At 42.9% G+C, this 18,920-nt stretch overlaps 1 protein-coding gene across 1 annotated transcript in view; it reads left to right on the forward strand.

Annotated features, from left to right (window-relative positions):
* The window catches only part of LOC311244057 (band 4.1-like protein 1), a gene marked incomplete at both ends in the record, with an annotated part of 103,903 nt that overhangs the window by 64,174 nt on the left and 20,809 nt on the right, over positions 1-18,920 (forward strand). Inside the window, 5 exons of the mRNA XM_084333467.1 lie at positions 748-777; positions 1,756-1,911; positions 4,419-4,530; positions 4,798-5,630; positions 7,011-7,061. Coding sequence (XP_084189593.1) covers positions 748-777; positions 1,756-1,911; positions 4,419-4,530; positions 4,798-5,630; positions 7,011-7,061 — 1,182 coding nt within the window. The remainder of the gene's footprint in view (positions 1-747; positions 778-1,755; positions 1,912-4,418; positions 4,531-4,797; positions 5,631-7,010; positions 7,062-18,920) is intronic.

Below are 18,920 nucleotides of genomic sequence, written 5' to 3' on the forward strand. Positions count from 1 at the left end.
CAGATGGTGCTAAAACACTGTTGATTATTAGCTAAATCCACTGTTCTCAGGCCCATAGATCTCACGAATCAGCAGTTGAGATACATGTACCTCAAAGGTTAATTTGATTATTTGAATGTAACGCTGCAGTCATAGATGCAGTCGTAAATGCTCCATATGCTTTCCATATGTTTTCGTCTACCAAATATTTAAACATTCATCATAAATGTTGTACTTTGTCATTAGTATTCATAGTAGTTATTGTGCCTGTTTGTGTGTACTGTTATCCACTAGTGGACTCATTATGAAGCATTGGTGATATATTATAGAGGTCATTGATTTGGATTAAAGACATTGTTAAAGATTTGGATGAAGACATCCCTACTATGCCATAATTTCCTTCTCCAAACATTTTCCATTACTCCATTACTGTGGGTAGCAATTGACATCAGTCTGTTTGTACCAATCGACAGTCGTCTGACAATGGAATGGGTTGTCCTTGTGTGGCAGAATGCTAGATGGCTAAACTATCCTTGTCCAAAGTTCCGATGCTGTGAACTGTTTCTGTCTGTTTGTCTGACTGTCTGTCTGTCTGTCCATCTGGCCTGCCTGCCTTCTTGACTCACCTACAGCACTTTACCTTTTTGTCTCTGCACGCGTCCCTCCACCTCCCCCCAAACCTCAACGTCCCGCTTTGCATAACAACTCCTACCCTCATCTTAAACTGCCTGCCCCACACAATTGGGCTCCCCCCATCAGTCGGACCAGGATCTGGCCCCCCCTCGGCCCAAACAGGAGGTACTGCTCGTCCCTGCTCTCTCTTTACCGTGTGCTATAATATGTGACGCCCACCAGGTGTCCTGTGTTGTCCTCTCTTATTGTCCATATATCGAATAGAATATAGAGTGACAGCTGTAGAGTTATTGCTCACGGATGATGTCCTATGAATCCTTCAGCTTATTCTTTCTTGGGTTTAGAAAAGGGTTGTACACCACAGTATATGCAGTTTTCTCTCAAATAACACCATGGTTATGCATGTCCTTCTTATATTTTATCTGAATATTGTTTGATGGTTAAAATCTCAGGAGTCAAAGGGATTATGGTTCAGCTTTGTCTCAATAAGTAAAGGGGCCGGGAAAGCATCTTTGCATAATACGGCAAAGATGTCTTCAGGTTGTGAAGTGTCCACTAAGGTGGACTACAAAGCAAATGTATCACAATGCCAGGTTACTGTAAGCTCCACTTTATTAAAACAGGACAGACATCAGCGGCCCTTAGGGAAAATATTAAGACTCCATTAACATTTGTCATTGTGATCGAGAGAGATTTTATCGGATAACGACATTTCCGGGGATAGCATCAATTGATGTGAATCTCTTATAGAGCCGGGCCTTAGTCATCTGGAAAGTGCCTGTTAAAATCATTTCTCGTTAAAGATGTCTCATACGAGGGCAGATGAAAAACGATGCAAACACTCGTCGTTTGAGTGCAGTAGAATAATGAGGTCTTCTGTATCCGTAGTCATCCCCCACTCCTCCATTCTCCCACTGGCCTCCTTAGCACACTCCAGAAAACAGATTGAACATTTGTTGTGACTTTCATGCACCGAATCCTGACCAGAATTGAACTGGACAAAAAAATTACGGAAACTTAACCATAAACGCATTCCTTAAACCTAAATCCATATCTTGTTCAATTCCCGTCTTTAATGGAAATGTGACCAACTCTTAACAGTATGGTAATGGTCTGTACTGTGGCCCTCCTCTGTGTGAGCAGCAGTTCTTGGACAAGCCAGAGGATGTCCTACAGAAGCACCAGGCCAGCATCAACGAGCTGAAGCGAGCCCTGAGGGAGCCCAACAGCAAGCTGGCCCAGAGGGAGAAACGCCTCTCCTCCGCCACCCCTCCTGGAGGAACCCCTGAGAGGAAACCGGTAAGAATGGGGGATGCCGCATACCGCCTTTTTATCCAATGTCCATTTACTAATTTTTATTTTCAAAATGATTGTATTAGAGGAGTCATTTCCCCCGATGAGTCGTTCCTCTCACCATTCAAACGGTAGGATTGCTTTTTAGTCTAAATACAAAAGGCCATATTCACACTATCCCTATTGTGAGAGGAGCTGTGTGAAAAGATTAGTTTAGCATCCACATGGGTCTGCAATATTTAGCTTTCTTTGCAACCCTTTTGAATACGCTACATTGCATTTTGAAATAGCTATGAGCATTTTCATGTTGTTACAATGATGGCAGAGAGATGTAAGAGTAGTGCATGTAGCTATCGGGCATTAAAGCGTTCCGTCTTGAGACGGATATCCGTCAATTTGATTTGGAGTCGTGACGGATTTTAACCTGAGCCAATCAGAGGCGTCAAATATCATGAAAAAGGGAATTTTTTCCTGCCGCGCCAAGCATAGTCATTGGCGAGCAATCGGCAGGACGCAGCGACTTGAGAGACCGGATTGCGCTAATAGTTTGTTGTCGGAAATGTATAATAATCGCAAGATACATTCAGACAGTGTTGGATGAGATCTAACTAAATGGATTTATGGACACATTTATGCCCGGACCACAAAGCGTATTGAAGGGTTAGCGGCGGCGCGGCGGCTCTACCGGTGAGTCTCAGCCTGTTGTTATGATATGAAAATGTAATTGTAGTGCTGTCAGACCCTGATACAGGTTGTCTTTTCCTTTTAGCTAACGCTATTAAATAAAGATATACAGTGGAGGTTAAAATAAGAATGACTTTGCCTGAAAAAAAAAGTTCAGTCAGGAGCTGTTTTGACGGAGATGACTCATCCCCGCGGGAATAGACTTTACCATAAATCATAATAGGCTGATATACGCTACATTCTCTTTAAACATATAAATGTTACAGGACACAAGTAATAGATTTAATCACTTTTATTCTTTTAAACTTGGTCTGTCCGACCTTCAGCATACATAGACCATGAACAGGCAGTAGATCCAGTAGTAGAAACGCATTTCAGAAAACACGAGTGCTTGATTGATTGAACATTTTATTAACAGATTGCAGAATGGGTACAATACAGTACAGCTCAATACACACAATTGTTAAGGGGATGCAGACCAGAGAAAGACGTTTGTCTTGTTTACATCAGGGTCCCCCATTTCTCCCCCATGCTCCTATTGTCCTAAATGTTACAGGACAGTTTTAAAATGCTATTGTTTTACTGTATTTGCCCTATACACAATACATAATTTGAACTATACACAATACATCATTTGAACTATACACAATACATCATTTGAACTATAGACATTAGACAATACATAATTTGAACTATACAATAATTCTGAATTTGAACTATACACAATACATAATTTGAACTATATACAATACTGAATTTGAACTATACTGAAAACGCATGTCAGAAAACGCATATCCTGCATTATGCCTCCTCCACTCCTGGAGTCAGAGCCACTACACCTGCTACAGCCTCAAAATCCTCCACTCCTGGAGTCAGAGCCACTACACCTGCTACAGCGTCAAAATCCTTCTTCTCCACTCTTGGAGTCAGAGCCACTACACCTGAACTATACACAATACATAATTTGCATTCAACACCTTAGCCAAGTCCTTGCCAAATGCAGTGAAATCTGAGGAGCTTGGTCAACTGAATGAAGAGGTGCGAGCCTACAAGATTTAGGAGCACAGGCCAAACACTTAGAGGAGAATACTGAACGAATCGATGTTGACTGGTGGAGTAAGATCTTGGCCATGAAGACGCCAGAAGCAGGGATGATATTCCCCGCCTTAGGGAAGTTGGTAAAGGCCCTTCTGTCATTGTTCACTGGCCCTCTTGTCGAAGGATCATTTAACATCATGGATGACATCATTGAAAAAGACAGGGCCAGGCTGAACATTGAGACATAATTATGAAGGCTTAGCCATTATCAAGTCCCACATGAAGGCAACAGAGAAAGACCATAGGCTGATATACGCTACATTCTCTTTAAACATAAAATGTTACAGGACAGAGTTTTAAAATGCTATCGTTTTACTGTATTTGCCCTATACACAATACATAATTTGAACTATAGACGATACATAATTTGAACTATACACAATACTGAATTTGAGCTATAGATGATACATAATTTGAACTATACACTATACTGAAAAGTTACAGTATGTAGATTTGTTTATTTGTATGACAAAGTCAGTCAACCCTTGCAATCAGTTTCATTTTATGAATTGAAAACAGCATTGATATTACGTAAAAGCAAACTGGCAATAGAAAAGATGTTCAAAATGATCTAGTTCCCTTAAAACGCTAACGCTATTAAATAAATATATATAGTGGAGGTTAAAATAAGAATATGACTTGGCCTGAAAAAAAGTTCAAGCAGGAGATATTTTTTTGCTTTAATCCCTGAGCTATAGGCTAATGGAACTGTTTACTCTATGTCACCATAGGCAACTGGTGATGCCAAATTGAATGACAACCAAGATGTTTTTCACCGAGCTGTGGATGTTTACCCTAAAGTGGAAAAGAATAAGACCTCCCCCTATGCACAGCAACCTGGAGGTGATTCCAGTATGGGTAGAGACATGTTCGCAATCAGGCATTGGAATGATACAGTGTCTACAGATGATCACATGGGAAAAGTAATAGACATGAACACTAGTCTAACACCTTGGGATTGTAGAACTAGAGCAGGTGGATTAATATCCCCAAAGCATGAAATGGATCAAAGTGCAACAGGGGTCAAGGATGTAGCAAGTAATGGCCATTTACATGATACTGTATTCACAAGAAATGGTGTTCAAGAGAATGGATACTCTCCATCTGCAGGCAACGTGTATTCCAAACAAAGGACTGAAATGAAAGACAGCGAGTCACGGCAGTCTCAGTATCCACACGACTTCCATCAAGCGAGTCCCGACAACTTTGACGCTCAGCCAGCATCAGGTTCTTTCTCGGGGGGCACCGGGAGCACGATAGAAACTGACGGGAAGCAGTCGGAAGCCTGGAAAACAAAAGACCCGAATCCCGAGAGAGCAACGAGTTCCGGCGAAACAGTGAACCCGCGCTCAGAAGTCACGAGAATAGTTCCACTCAAGCCGCAGAGATCAAAGAAGTCTTTGAACAAAGGGAACAAAGGTGTTGTAAACCCTCCAGACTCTGGTGCAACCAGGGATAATACTCAGATGATGAAATCAACTGAGGGACCCTCTGAAATCCAGACGAGAGTGGATGATATTACAGCAGTGCAATCCGCCACACACAGCGTCAAGCAAAACATGTCAGCTACTGAACACCACACTGAAGCTGCAATCTCACTTCAGCAGCAGTCTCAATGTAACTTTGGCAGCGATCAACAGTTGCGGAATGAGATGTCAGGCCATCAGGGACTCATTGATCTGATGGAAATCACAGGCCTAGGTCAGTGGACAGGTGGAGGTGTGCTGGTACATGACGACCGCCTTCAAAACTACCTAGATTTTAAAGAGACTCTCCTCTATAGCCCCACGTTTTCATCCAGCCAAACGACTCCACCTCGAACGCTTCCTCTGAAAGCCCAATGGTCAAGAGAGACCGCCATTCGCAATAGGCAGGGCACCATGGACACCAGCCACATCCACTACAGGAACCCCAGCCAGGAAACGGCCAAGAAGAAGCAAGCGGTAATCCGTCTGCCCCCCCTTAACCTGCTTGTCCGTCATCGGAAACTAAAGCATTGCATGAGCTTCAGGCGATATCGCGCAAACCTTGTTTTTACCATCTGAATAAGTATATACACATACTCCACCAGAACTCATATGGCTGTGTATGAGACGGTAAAAATCTCACAATCCTTCGCTTCATTGGCTGATATAATTCATGCCCAGGGATCTTAATGCTCTCTCTCTCTCTTTCCCCTTCACAAAGCTTAACATCTGCTTGGCCATTTCAGAACCCTACAGGCCTTTAAGCGAGTATTCCATTGCTTAAGCTTCTGGTGTTTCTGATCTTCTTCCTCCTTCGGCTCCTCCCATTAGGGGTCGCCACAGCGGATCATCTGATTCATGATCCGCATATTTGATTTGACATAGGTTTTTTACGCCGGATGCCCTTCCTGACGCAACCCGGTCTTTTTTGGGACATGCATGTCTTTTACACGCATGCCTCTTTCCCCTTGTTTATCTTGTCACGTTAACACCCGGTCTCTCCTTCCAACATCATCCTCTTTCCTCCCAGACTAAAGGTGGTTGCTGTTGCAAGGAGTGGAAGACCTTCTTTGAAGCCACTGATTGTTTTTTAATGTTCTCTTATTTGTAAATGGTCTGAAATGGACATTTGGACCAAATGTTCAGCATTGGCACCTCTGTAGTGGCACTGTGGCAATCAATGGAAAAGACCATTAGGTGTAACTGTTGGATGCAGAGCTGCCAAAAATATTTCAGGGATTAGGTATTTATATTCTGTATTTGTGAATATGAATACCTGAATTTTGAAAGCAATTGTTTTCAATCTAACCCCAATAGTGCATGGCATTACCATTGCACTTGCAGTCATTTTTAATGACGGTCAAGCTGGGGAATACATCCTTTGTGCATGCTACCAATAATAGACTTTTAAAATATCTTGGGATGCACACAATTTGTATATGTATTTTACAAGTTTGGCACCATATATTGAGTAATTATTAGGTAAGCATAGATCATTTCATAATTTAAATGAAATTACAATGCAGTAGAGTTACATAATCATTATCAAAAGCAATAATAAGGAGTTTAAAAGCTTCATGTCAAAATTGGGAAATCAGGTTTCAAAATTGTGGAAATTAATGTTTCTTTTAAACAGTGTGCTGTGCTGCAAACAGCACACCCTAACATACTGTAATATCAGTGCAGTGATGATCATAGTCACGTCATTTCTGTTTATCTTTTACCATCATAATCTAAATGGTAATAGCTACACTCTAGTGTTATGGTTCATGGCTGCTGTTCACTTCTGTGAAAGGAAACAGGATTTTTACAGTTCATTATTTGATTTCATTGCTAACAGTAATTTTGCCTCTATAGGAGACACCACCTACACCTGCCATTCATGAGGAGCCTTTCAACGAAGCCTCGGTGAGTCAACACACAGTTAAGACTCATCTTCTACTGATCCAATGTGACAAATGATTTGCAGTTTTAGATATGTCTGCCGTAGAGATGTCTGCCATTACTCTAATACAGTGGGACTGATCTATTATCTTTTTCAAGTCAAGTCGAGAGTTTTATTTGTCACGGCATACAAGTATACAGTGAAATGCGGGGGGTCTTGCCCGCAACGATTGTGCATAATACAATAATACAATAATAAGAATCCAATAGGATGAGAATGCGACATTTGTGCAATAGTACAAGTAATAAGAGTAAGACATATCAGGTATATATGTACATGATTTTTACAAAAGCATGGTAAGACATGCTAGGTCCTGTGATAGTGCAATACACTGTTAGCTACGGATGAGGCACTGGGTCATTATGTACACTGCTATACAATGCTATATTATACAATCTGAAGTTATACTATGCGTCCTTATGCTAGCTTTCTATCCATCTACGTATTTACTATACAAGAACCACTCCCGTTCTACTGTTACTACTAGTTCTTAATTCAACTTCACAATGAGGTCTGGGGATTATCTTGAGTAACTGTGTCGTGAAGTTTTTATAATTCTTTTGGGTGCTTTGAGCCCCACAGACCCAATGCCATTCAGCTCCATTATATTGGAGTGACAGCAGACATCTCTACGGCAGATATGAATAGATAACACTCTAGTAAGAGGAAAAATATAAATATTCTATTCTATTATGTTAAATTTCTGCATTGAAATGTCTAAAAATACCTATGTTATACATTTTGTTGAGTTGTGTACTTACATTATTCCAAATGTTTCCAACAATGTCCAAACCCTGATGAATCTGTAATTTCAATGAAGAACTTGTTTTTGAAGCGCGTGTTCTGTGGTTTTCTTCTTTTACTTTCTGGCAGACTAGACTCTGTATCCTGTGGTCCCCTATCAATTATGGCATATCCCCTTTACCCCCTTCCTGACCCCCCCTGTAGTGTGAGGAACTGCTGTGATTGTCTAATTCAAGATTGTTTATTGTCATGTGCACAGTTAAACAGACAGTTTGCCATACAATGAAAATCTTACTTTGCTATTCTGCCATTCAATTGGCTCTTTAGAGGAGTGATCAGATCATGCTTGGTTGACGGCTCCCTTTTAAAATATATACATTTTAGTGGATGTAGCTATAGCATTAGCTTTGCTGTGCTAACACTATTGAGCTACGTATCAACGCTGTGATTAATAGAGAGGTTTGGGTGACGTATCCCAGTCTGCCAGTATCTTTCAAACCATGTCGGGCTAATTTGAATTCTCAATCTAGCTAAGAGTAAAGTACAGTGCATTTTAACAATGAAAATAACAACTTCCATGGTCACACGCTCCTTCACAACATCATTATACGAGTGAGAGACCCCTAGCAGCAGAAAATAACATTGAATGTTTAGATCACTTAATTTACTTCTTTCTCTAGCAATTCAATGGCTTGTGTTGGCTTTCTGTAATAGATTTGATCAACGAAACCAGCAAATGGCCATGGCAATCTGGCTTAATTATTTATTAGGGGTGTGACGATACACACAGTTCACGATTCTGTGTGATCGCGACACTGGGCTCACGATTCAGTTTGGATCACAGTATACTTATACTTAAGCGCTTTGAGATTCCTAATGTAAGGCGCTATATAAAATAAATTTATTATTATTTATTTTTATTTTTTTATTTAACTAGAGAAAGGGCTAGATGTGAAAAAGGGCTGTGTTACATAAACAAAAATTATAGTTATTCATTAACTCTAGTTATATGGTTGCTGGCATATCTTGGCATAGCATCTTGGACTGTTCCTCATGCCAACTAGCACACACTGAAATAATTGTACTCCATGCAATCTCCCTTCCTAACCTCTTTCACATAAAAGAAGAAAACTTCTTATATTTCATGTTGGCTCCGCGTCTTGCCCTGATCCATGTACCACCCCCCCCCCCCCCCCCCCCGTTGGCCCTTAATTACCAAACAAAACGGATAAAAGCTCAAAGAAAATGTACAGTGGACAGAGTTGTATTACTCTGTGTAACATGCACTGTGTGTAACGGCAGCCATACACCCAAAACTGATGGGGTCAGAAGGAACCTGTTAAAAGACATCGGAAGGACATTTTCATGCATAAAAACCATGGAAATTATCTACTGGAAAAACAATCAATCCATTAATCTCTCAGCTAGCAGGAGCTGGTCTGATGATGAAGAGGGATTATCATGCGTAAAAGCTTCCGAACATTCCCTACTGGGAGAATGAATACCCCTGACAACTCTGGTGAAGAGGAGGAACTTCAGCACTGAGGACAGAGTGAGAGTGGGAACTCTCAGACATGTCCATCAAGTAAAACCTGATATAAAGGCCAGGTGAAGACCAGGAAGCTGCTGAGCAGATGTTGTCTACCGAAACCCCCATGAAAAGAGTGAATGGAGTGGTGTGTGGCCTGATTCCGACAGGTGGAGTTTGAGAGGGTTTCTTCTGCGCAGCCAGTATAACAGCCATTGTTTAGACAGAGCCATGCCTTTTTAGATGCTGGGTGGATCTGAAGTTGTTCATGCGTTCCAAATAATTGCACAGTGCACGGATAGGACACAACAAGTGGAAGCTCTTCTCATCAGAATGAGGGGCAGGATAGAAGGCTTTTAGAACAATATCCCTAGAGTAGAATGAGCTCCTGATGTTCTTGGGGTTAAAGGCTGGGTTGGGTCTCACTGCTACCACCACCATTGATAGTCAGGCATTCAAGTTGAACTGATGAATTGAAAATGGAGGACCCTGATGTAAACAAGACGAAAGTCTTTTTCTGGTCTGCATCCTCTTAGCAGTTGTTTGTACTGAGCCGTACTGTATTGTACCCATTCTGCAATCTGTTAATAAAGTTTTCAATCAATCAATCAATCAATCAATCACTGACCAGGCACATACAGTAGCTCACTGACCAGTTTAGCTGACGTGATACCCAAGAGGAAAGCTGTCTTGATTGACAATTGACTCAAAGGTGCCTTTTTTAGAGGTTCAAAAGGAGCATCCAGAAGCCTGATTAGAACTAGTGGGAGGTCCCAACGTGGAGTTAACATGCGCTTTACTGGTTGTAGGTGTCTTGTGCCCTGCAGAAAGCATTTCACCAGAGGCTGCCTGAAACAATGTTTTTAATTAAACCCTTAGTGAGAGGCTGCGATAGCTGAAGCATAGACCTTCACAGTTGAAGCTGACAGATTGTCTTGCAGAGACTAGAAAAAGGACAGATTCCAAGGGACAGGATATGGGATCTAGAGATTTAGCCTCGCACCATGCTTAGAAAATGCGCCACTCCCCTACATAAACTGTGGATATGGATGGAGCACGCGCATACTCTGAATGGTTCTGATTACCAAGGGATTGATACCCCTCAGTCACCAAACCATCACGGCACGGTGGCGTAGTGGTTAACACTGTCGCCTCACAGCAAGAAGGTCCAGGGTTCGATTCCCGCTTGGGGACCAGGTTTCCGCGATGCCAGGTACCCAGGTGGGTGATCTCGCAGGCCTTTCTGTGTGGAGTTTGCATGTTCTCCCCGTGCTCGCAAGGGTGGCACACACTGACCATGGTATGGACCATAGTGGAGCTGGCAGGAGCTCCATCAGGACAGGTAACCAGTGAGCTGACCCTCAATCCTGCGCTATCAAAATGAGTGTCACTCTAGTCTCTCTCCAAAAACTGATTCATCAGGTGGATTGGAGGAAAAACATAAGAGAAGCCATGGGGACAGGGAGAAGGCATCTACTATCAAAGGAGAGGAGCCCTTCTGTCTGATGGAAAACCACAGGGGCAATGTGTGGATTCTCTGTTTGCAAACAGATCCACTACAGCTTCCCCAAACCAATTCCAAATTTGTCTCACAACGTTTGGGTTTAACCTCCACTCGTCTTGGTGGGGTCCCTCTCGAGACATTAGGTCTGCTCCCACATTGTCCATTCCCAGAATTTGGAGAGCCCTGAGACTGCGCAAGTGACTACCGTAATTCCTCTAATAGTAACCGGGTCTCAAATACAAGCCGGGTCTCTATTAATGGCCGGGTGCGCTCTTGAGCTAAGCAATTATAAGCCGGCCTCCTAATACAAGCCGGGTTACTAATATACTGAGCTGCATACTGAGCTAGTTACTTGATTTCACTTTGAAAACGTTGAAATGACCAGTGACCACCTGTAATTGCACTGTTTACTATTTCATACAGTACTTGGTTTCAATAAATGAACCCAGTACATTTTACTGGGTTCAAACTGACACAAAATGTTGACTTATTCATTATGATCCGTTTGAAAATTTGAAATATAGGCCTCCCTCTTATACAGGCCTCCTCCTAATACAAGCCTGGTACCCGCTACAGTTGAAACAAATACAAGCCGGGGTTACTATTAGAGGAATTACGGTATCTACTGCCATCTGATGAAGAAGGAGGGGGTGTACTCTGCCCTGTCTGTTTATGTAGGCAGCCAACATCAGACTGTCCATCCTGACTAAGACATGACTGTCTCTCACTAGACTGAGGTATTGTTTTAGCACAAGCAGCGCTGCTCTCTGCTCCAGCACATTGATGTGCTCGGGTAGGGGAGGCTGTCCACCTGCCCCCGGGTTGAGTGAGAACAACACATCCCTTCCCAAACTATTAGGGAGGCATTTGCGAAGACCGTCACGTGGGGACTCTCTGATATTCATAAGCTTTCCCTTGAAAAGCAAAACGGAGGAATTTCCTGTTAGGAGGAAAAATGGGGATGTGAAAGTAGGCATCTTTCAGCTCTGTTGACGGGAACCGGCCCCCCTGTCTGACATACAGCAGGTGTTTCACTGAGAATTCTGAAAGTTTTCACTGCAATCAGCTGATTGAGCAATGACAGATCCCCGGATTCGTCTTGACACCTCAGGTATTCTCAGGAGTAGACCCCTGGGACAATAGAAAAGTTGTGTCTGGACAGTAGACAAACAAACTGAACAAGCTGGTGAGGAAGGCTAGCTCCATGGTGGGAGTCGAGCTGGCCAGACTAGAGGTGGTGGCAGAGAGGGGGATGAGAAGGAAGCTGGCTGCTATCCTGGAGAATCCATCCCACCCCCTCTATGACGAGCTAGTCAAGATGAGAAGCATGTTTAGTCACAGACTCATACCCCCCCCCCCCGAAACACAACTAACCGCCTCGGCCAGTCCTTCATACCAGCGGCCATCAGGCTCCACAACAGTGGGCAGGGACTGCTGCCAGACATCCAACTACTAGGAACCTAAAAGGACAATATACTACCTTATGCATACCGCACCTTATGTGAATACTGTATACTTCATCAGATCATAATCTAGCATTTTAGAATTTTGCATTTTTAGATTATATATTAGATTAGATTTAGGTTATTGGATTATTATATTATATATTGCATATATTTAGCATTTATTTTATTTATTTCAGACTATATATTCGATTTAGTTTATTGGATTAGATTATATATTGTAACCACTTATTGTAGTTCAAATATAACTGAGGGCATACATACCCTCATCTCGCACCTTGTTGACCATTATGCACATGTCCAGAGTTAATTATGTTATGTTAATTATATTGATTTGTTATATTGTTTACACTGCTTTTTACTACCTGTACCTCCCCTCCCCCCTCCCCCATGCTGCTATGATGCCTGCATTTCCCCAAGGCGATCAATAAAGGAATATCTTATCTTAGACAGAGTCTTGTTTCTGAGATCAGACTCTGCTTCTTTGTCCGACAAGACCGTAGTATTCACAGAGAACGGAGGACGAGGGGCTGTAAATTGCATTACACGCCCTAGTCTCAATATTCTGTCTATCCAGAGTTGAGGTTGCTTGGCTATGAATGCATTGTATGAAACATAGGTCCTTGCCGATGTGACCCGTCTGCCTGGAGAGAGCCTCACCCAAGGGGGACCCTGAAGAAGAAGGTAAACCCAGTTCACCATGTCATCTTCGAGTTGATGTGGGCAGTGTTCTTCCAGTGGAGCTGAACATGTCATTCGAGCCCTAATGATGTTTTTCATCATTTCGATTTAGTCTTTTAAAATAATGAAAATCAGGCTGGGAGCCGCCTCTGATGGAGGTGATGTCACCAGAACCACAGGAGCCCAGAATTCTGCCGCTGTCATTATGAATGAGAGCATAATCCCTGTGGGACCCCGGATGAAAAGAATGGGTGAACATGGGGAGCACAGCACGTAGCTCCGTCATGGAGTTGATCGAGTGTGTTCCCAGCGAGGGGTGAACATGTCATTAGAAACTCCCCACTGTGACGCAAGGCATCACTTTTATTCAGAGAATATAATTCAAGATGTGGGTCACCTCTGATGGCACCGACGTCACCAGAGCCACAGGCATTCAGCGTTCTGCAGCTGTCAGCTTGAGCAGAGCCCATGGAGGACCCCAGGGGAGGAGTTTGATGTGTCAATAGAAACAGTTGAACATGTAAATAGAAACCTCACCACTATAGCTAGTTGCACCGTTATCATTGCAAGCATGAACAACAGTATGCAATTTGTCTCTGGTTAACCCTGGCCTTGACCAGTGTCATCTCTGCAGCTGTCGATATTGAGGACCTTATTGAGAGCAGATGGCTCAGAACGGTGGGAATCCTCTCTGCCTAGGAGAAGGGCATCGTTTTCATTGGCTGAAAGAAACCCAGAATGCAGACTTGAGTGAATGTGAAAACACAGAATTTGGGGAGCTCCCGTAGCTCACCGCATATCTCGGCGCTATTTCTGCGTCGGGGAAAACCGTGCTCGTCACAGATCTGGGGGACACGAGTTCGATTCCCGGACCCGCCGTCATTTCTCAGAATGTCTTCCCCTGCTCTACATCCCATTTCAACCTGTTTCTGTCGGTCATGCTTGACCAGAAAAGCGATAAACGCAAAAAAATTAAGTTTTAAAAAAAAGAAAACACAGAATTTCACACTCGACTGCTGTCAGCATGAATGAGGACTTGCTCAAGGCTAGCTGACTGTTTGGTGGGAGGGAAATCTTGTGGGCTTTGTCTGCACGTGGGCCTTGTTGGGTGAACAGCTAGACGGTCCCAGAGGGAAAAGGACAGAGTCTATACAACAGGAAGGCACTGGAGCCATGCTGGGACCTGAAAATCCAGCACCCCTGACAGCATAAGAGTGGTGTGTACTCCGAGGAGCCACAGCTCCCCCATGATGCCGTCATTTTACAACCGAACCATCGTTTTACCAGACAAGATGTAACTGGCTGATGCCTCCAACCAGACTGCCCTGAAGAACGGTTGATGGTTGCCGGCTCTCTGACCTGGAGCCTTGGAACTGCCGATCAGCGGGGCTGACACCGTAGCTGATGCCTCAGTGTTTCCCTCTGAAGGCCTGGTGGCGTCTATACTTCCCACAAGCAAGTTGTCCTTCCGCATTCCCATTTTGCGCTCCGATTGGCCACACACGTTTTTGGTCATGTGACATGTGCGCCCAATTGCATGACGAGCAGTGTCTTAGCCCATTTCCGCGTCGAACAGCCTGCAAACGACCTAACGCCTAGTTTATCACTGGTTAAGCTTAGGCAACTCTTTTGCAGTTGGTTAAGGTTAGAGTTTGGAATCAGGAATGGCGTTCTATCGCCATGCTCTAAGACAAACTCTAACCTTAACCAACTTCGAAAGAGCGCCTAAGCTTAACCGTCCAAAGAACTTGCAGTCACACGATTGGGCGCACATGTCACATGACCAGAAACATCAGTGGCCAATCAGATCGCGCAAAAGGACAACTTGCTTGTGGGAAGTATAGACGCGGCCTGGTGACGAGGCTGCACCGAGTCTGCTATGGGTGTGTTCGTGGCTTGCCGAAACCAGCCAGTTTCAAGAAGTGGAGGGAGAAGAGAGACCTCTCGCATGCCACGTTACCTCCTCTATAGACCAAATAAATAGCCCATTTATTTGGGAGTGTCATCAAGGGTTGACTGGGAGAGCCACATATTCCTCTGCATCAGGGTAGATAGAGCCATGACTTTCCCAGCTGAGATGGTCTGCACCTGGGTAAGGTGTAGGATGGTGCCATAGGTTTAAGCCAGGATTTCAGTGTCCTCTGGGTTCAATTCCACTTTCCCAGCCAACACTTTGGAAAGGAATGCTACCAACAGAGCAATGTTATCACTTGCAGTAGAGGAATATACATTGTCGGCCATCTCACACAGACGGCAATTAAATATTTTGGTCTCAGTTTATCCTCGGATGCCAGATAGTATCTGGGGAGAGCAGGGAGGCCAACGGTTTATCCAGCTATGGCATGCCTTTTTCCCGCTGCTTCACATGACCCTCTACCTTTTTATGCTTGTTGATACCGGCCATGTTCTTGGGAAAGATGAGACATCTTGGTGCATGCCTGACTCTCATCTTGATGTCCCGGGGGCTGGGGGAGGGATCTTGCTCACCGGTGCCATCCAGGGAATGCAAGGCGCAGTCTTCATCCACTTCCAACTCAGAATCAGAGGTCGAGGCTGCAGAGGTGGTAAGGCAGACAAAGCCATTGTCGCCATCAAGTGAAGCAAGGGGACCACGCAGCTCATTGTCAGTGAAGTGATTATTCAAACTCAACTTAATTTGTTTCATCAGTGCTTACCAGGTTATTTTCAAGCTCTAGTAGATGGTGCTGGGATAGAGTGGCCTGCAAATCCTCAATCTCCAGACTGGTGGGTATGAATACCCTCAAATCAGCAGGGAGATCTCTCTCTCAGTTGACCTCTCTGGGGTCACACGCTGGGAGCACATGGATCCAATGTCATGGTGCCTCTGCATCTCTAGACGGGACCTGTGCTTCCTCCTGCCCGGCGAGTTTCCTCCACTCTGTTGGAGCGGTGGGTGCTGGCAGATCTTGCCAGGTGTAGTCCTAGAAAATGTTCCATGATTGAGAACTATGTTCTTTGAAGACTGTCTTTGCAGCTTGAAGGTGCATATGAGCTTCCCTTACAGCGTGAAAGAGTGTAAGGGAGATTGCAGGGGGCATACACCTGCAAATATGATGCAGGTGGGCGTATGCCGTGGTCTGTGATGGGTGCATTGAGTAAAATTATTTCAGTGTGGAGGAGCAGTCCAATAGGCAAAGCAAGACACGGAGCCAGCTTGGAATATAACTAGCGAAAAGGCTGGATAACTACTGTGTGTAAACAAAACACACCTAACTAACTGTGACTCTGCGTGGTCAAACCCGACTTGTGACGGCAGGTTGCAAGCATCACAAATCACGAATATGTCGAGCACTTCAGAAATAGGTAAAAATCTAAATATTGCTTTTTTTACTGCTTTGAAATATTCTTTCTATGTTCCCTTATTTGCTAAACTTAATACAACTTGTAAATGAGTTAATTATTGTTATTTGTCCGATAGTATGTGTCCCAATGCTCGCCAAAAAAACTACAGCGCTGGGCTGGTTTTAATGCTTGGGGTGTGGTCTAGCCTGAATGGTTTGGCATTCATTCATTACAGGTACTTCAGAGGTGTTGAAACACACCCTGCTCTGCTTTCATCATTGCAGAGAGAACGGAAAAAATGCATTTAGAAAAAACATTAAGTTACACTTCTTAACGTTATAACAACTAAACTTGTGTTCCGCGGCCTCAAGTCGGCCTCAATGTCTGTCCCAGACATTAAACGTGACTCTACCGCACAGTTCCTTTGTGAGGACATTAACACAACAATCTGTTATAAATCACATTTAAAATGTCACACATTTTATGAGCGAACGAATAAAGTAATTTAATCGACTACAGTTGGTAGCTGGATATGGATTTTGACTAGGGATGCTCGATATTGGCTTTTTTACCGATACCGATATTCCGATATTGTCCAACTCTTAATTTCGATACCGATACCGATATCAACCGATACCGATATATGCAGGGTTTCCCCCCAAAAAAAACTGAATAATTTCAGGTAACTAATAATTTCACTGGATGCATTCAAAAGGCTTTCTAAATGTAAGCATTATCTGTGCAAAAAAAGTAAAAATTAACATTACATATCTCTTGTTGTTGAATTAAACCAACATGCATACTTTTGACAATAAATAAAATAAGAATTGGTTCTTACTTGCTTGCCTGGGTAAGTAAAGGTTAAATAAATGTAAAAAAAAAAAAAATTGTTATTATCATTTTTTTTTTTTACCGATACCGATATTTTCCGATATCACATTTTACTGCCGATATCGGCCGATAATATCGGTCGGCCGATAATATCGGACATCCCTAATTTTGACGATACCTTGTGACCGGTAGACTATAGAGCAGCTAGTCACAGCAGTAGCAATGACGTTAATGTTTGCAGTGGTCGTTGCATAGTGTTTCATTGTACTGAGTTTTTCTCCACTTGCTCACGGACCTTGCCATAAATAGTGTAATGGGAAATATTAAAGGGACAAACGATGAGCCGTTTACATTAATGATTCTGAGTCATTATTAATAGTAATAGGAAAGTTTATTTCATCCGTGGCCACAAATGAAAGATCAGTTTACAATCAGAGACAACATGTTAATACAGTAGTGTCTGACCATAGAATGATCAAGAGCTCTGGTCAGACATACAATTAAATACATGAAAATGACGTAGAAGAAACAAAATGGCTGGTTAGAGAAATTAATAATACGACTATATTATGGCTATGGCCTGGAAGCAAAACAGCTTCGTCTAACTGTTCCCATAACCTTGGGTTATGGCTCTGAAGAAACACTGGAAGCAACAACAAAAAGGTTATGGCTTGGGAGATATTAGTACATTGGAGTCTTCTTAAAGAGATATACACACATTAACCAGTCAAGCTGGTCACACTGAAAGTCAAGCTGTATAACATGATATCTCAACACAGATCTATAAGGACATGATAATATATTCCACAACAATAGTTTTGACATTTCAATTTGGCTAAGGACGCTGAGAGACTTTTTTTTTTTGCTTTAGCAAGTCAGCAACGGCAGCTAAGCTAACGTTGTAACGTGACTGCGGCATAGTTTCATTAGTGAGGAAAGGGGGGGGGGGGGTTATGTTATCTACAGGTTATGTTAAACTGGTACTGTATGTGGTCCAGTTATGCTGCTCTGATTACAGGTTATGTTAAAGTTATATGTGGTCCAGTCATGCTGCTCTGATGAAAGGTTATGTTAAAGTGGTATGTGGTCCAGTTATGCTGCTCTGATTACGTCCTCTTAAAGTTGTCAGGCTTCAAATATTTTGCAATGTTTTCTATGCTAAATCTTTCTCTTTCTCTTCAAAGTATCTAGTAACTGATGTGTTCAGATAAATGTAGTGGAGTAAAAGGTACAATATTTCCTTTGAAATGTAGTGGAGTAAAAGTATAAAGTGTTCCTTTACCTTTCACCACCACACTACAGAAGGTTACCCTTTCACTACCACACTACAGAAGGTTAACCTTTCACTACCACACTACAGAAGTTTAACCCTTTGCTATCACACTACACCTTTCACTACCACTACAGAAGGTTAACCCTTTACTATCACACTACACCTTTCACTACCACACTACAGAAGGTTAACCCTTTACTATCACACTACACCTTTCACTACCACTACAGAAGGTTAACCCTTTACTATCACACTACACCTTTCACTACCACACTACAGAAGGTTAACCCTTTACTATCACACTACACCTTTCACTACCACACTACAGAAGGTTAACCTTTCACTACCACACTACAGAAGGTTAACCTTTCACTTCCATACTACAGAAGGTTAACCCTTTCACTACCACACTACAGAAGGTTAACCTTTCACTACCACACTACAGAAGGTTAACCTTTCACTACCACACTACAGAAGGTTAACCTTTCACTACCA

This window comes from Notolepis coatsorum (genome assembly GCF_963971535.1).
Source record: "Notolepis coatsorum genome assembly, chromosome: 17".
Classification (NCBI taxonomy): domain Eukaryota; kingdom Metazoa; phylum Chordata; class Actinopteri; order Aulopiformes; family Paralepididae; genus Notolepis; species Notolepis coatsorum.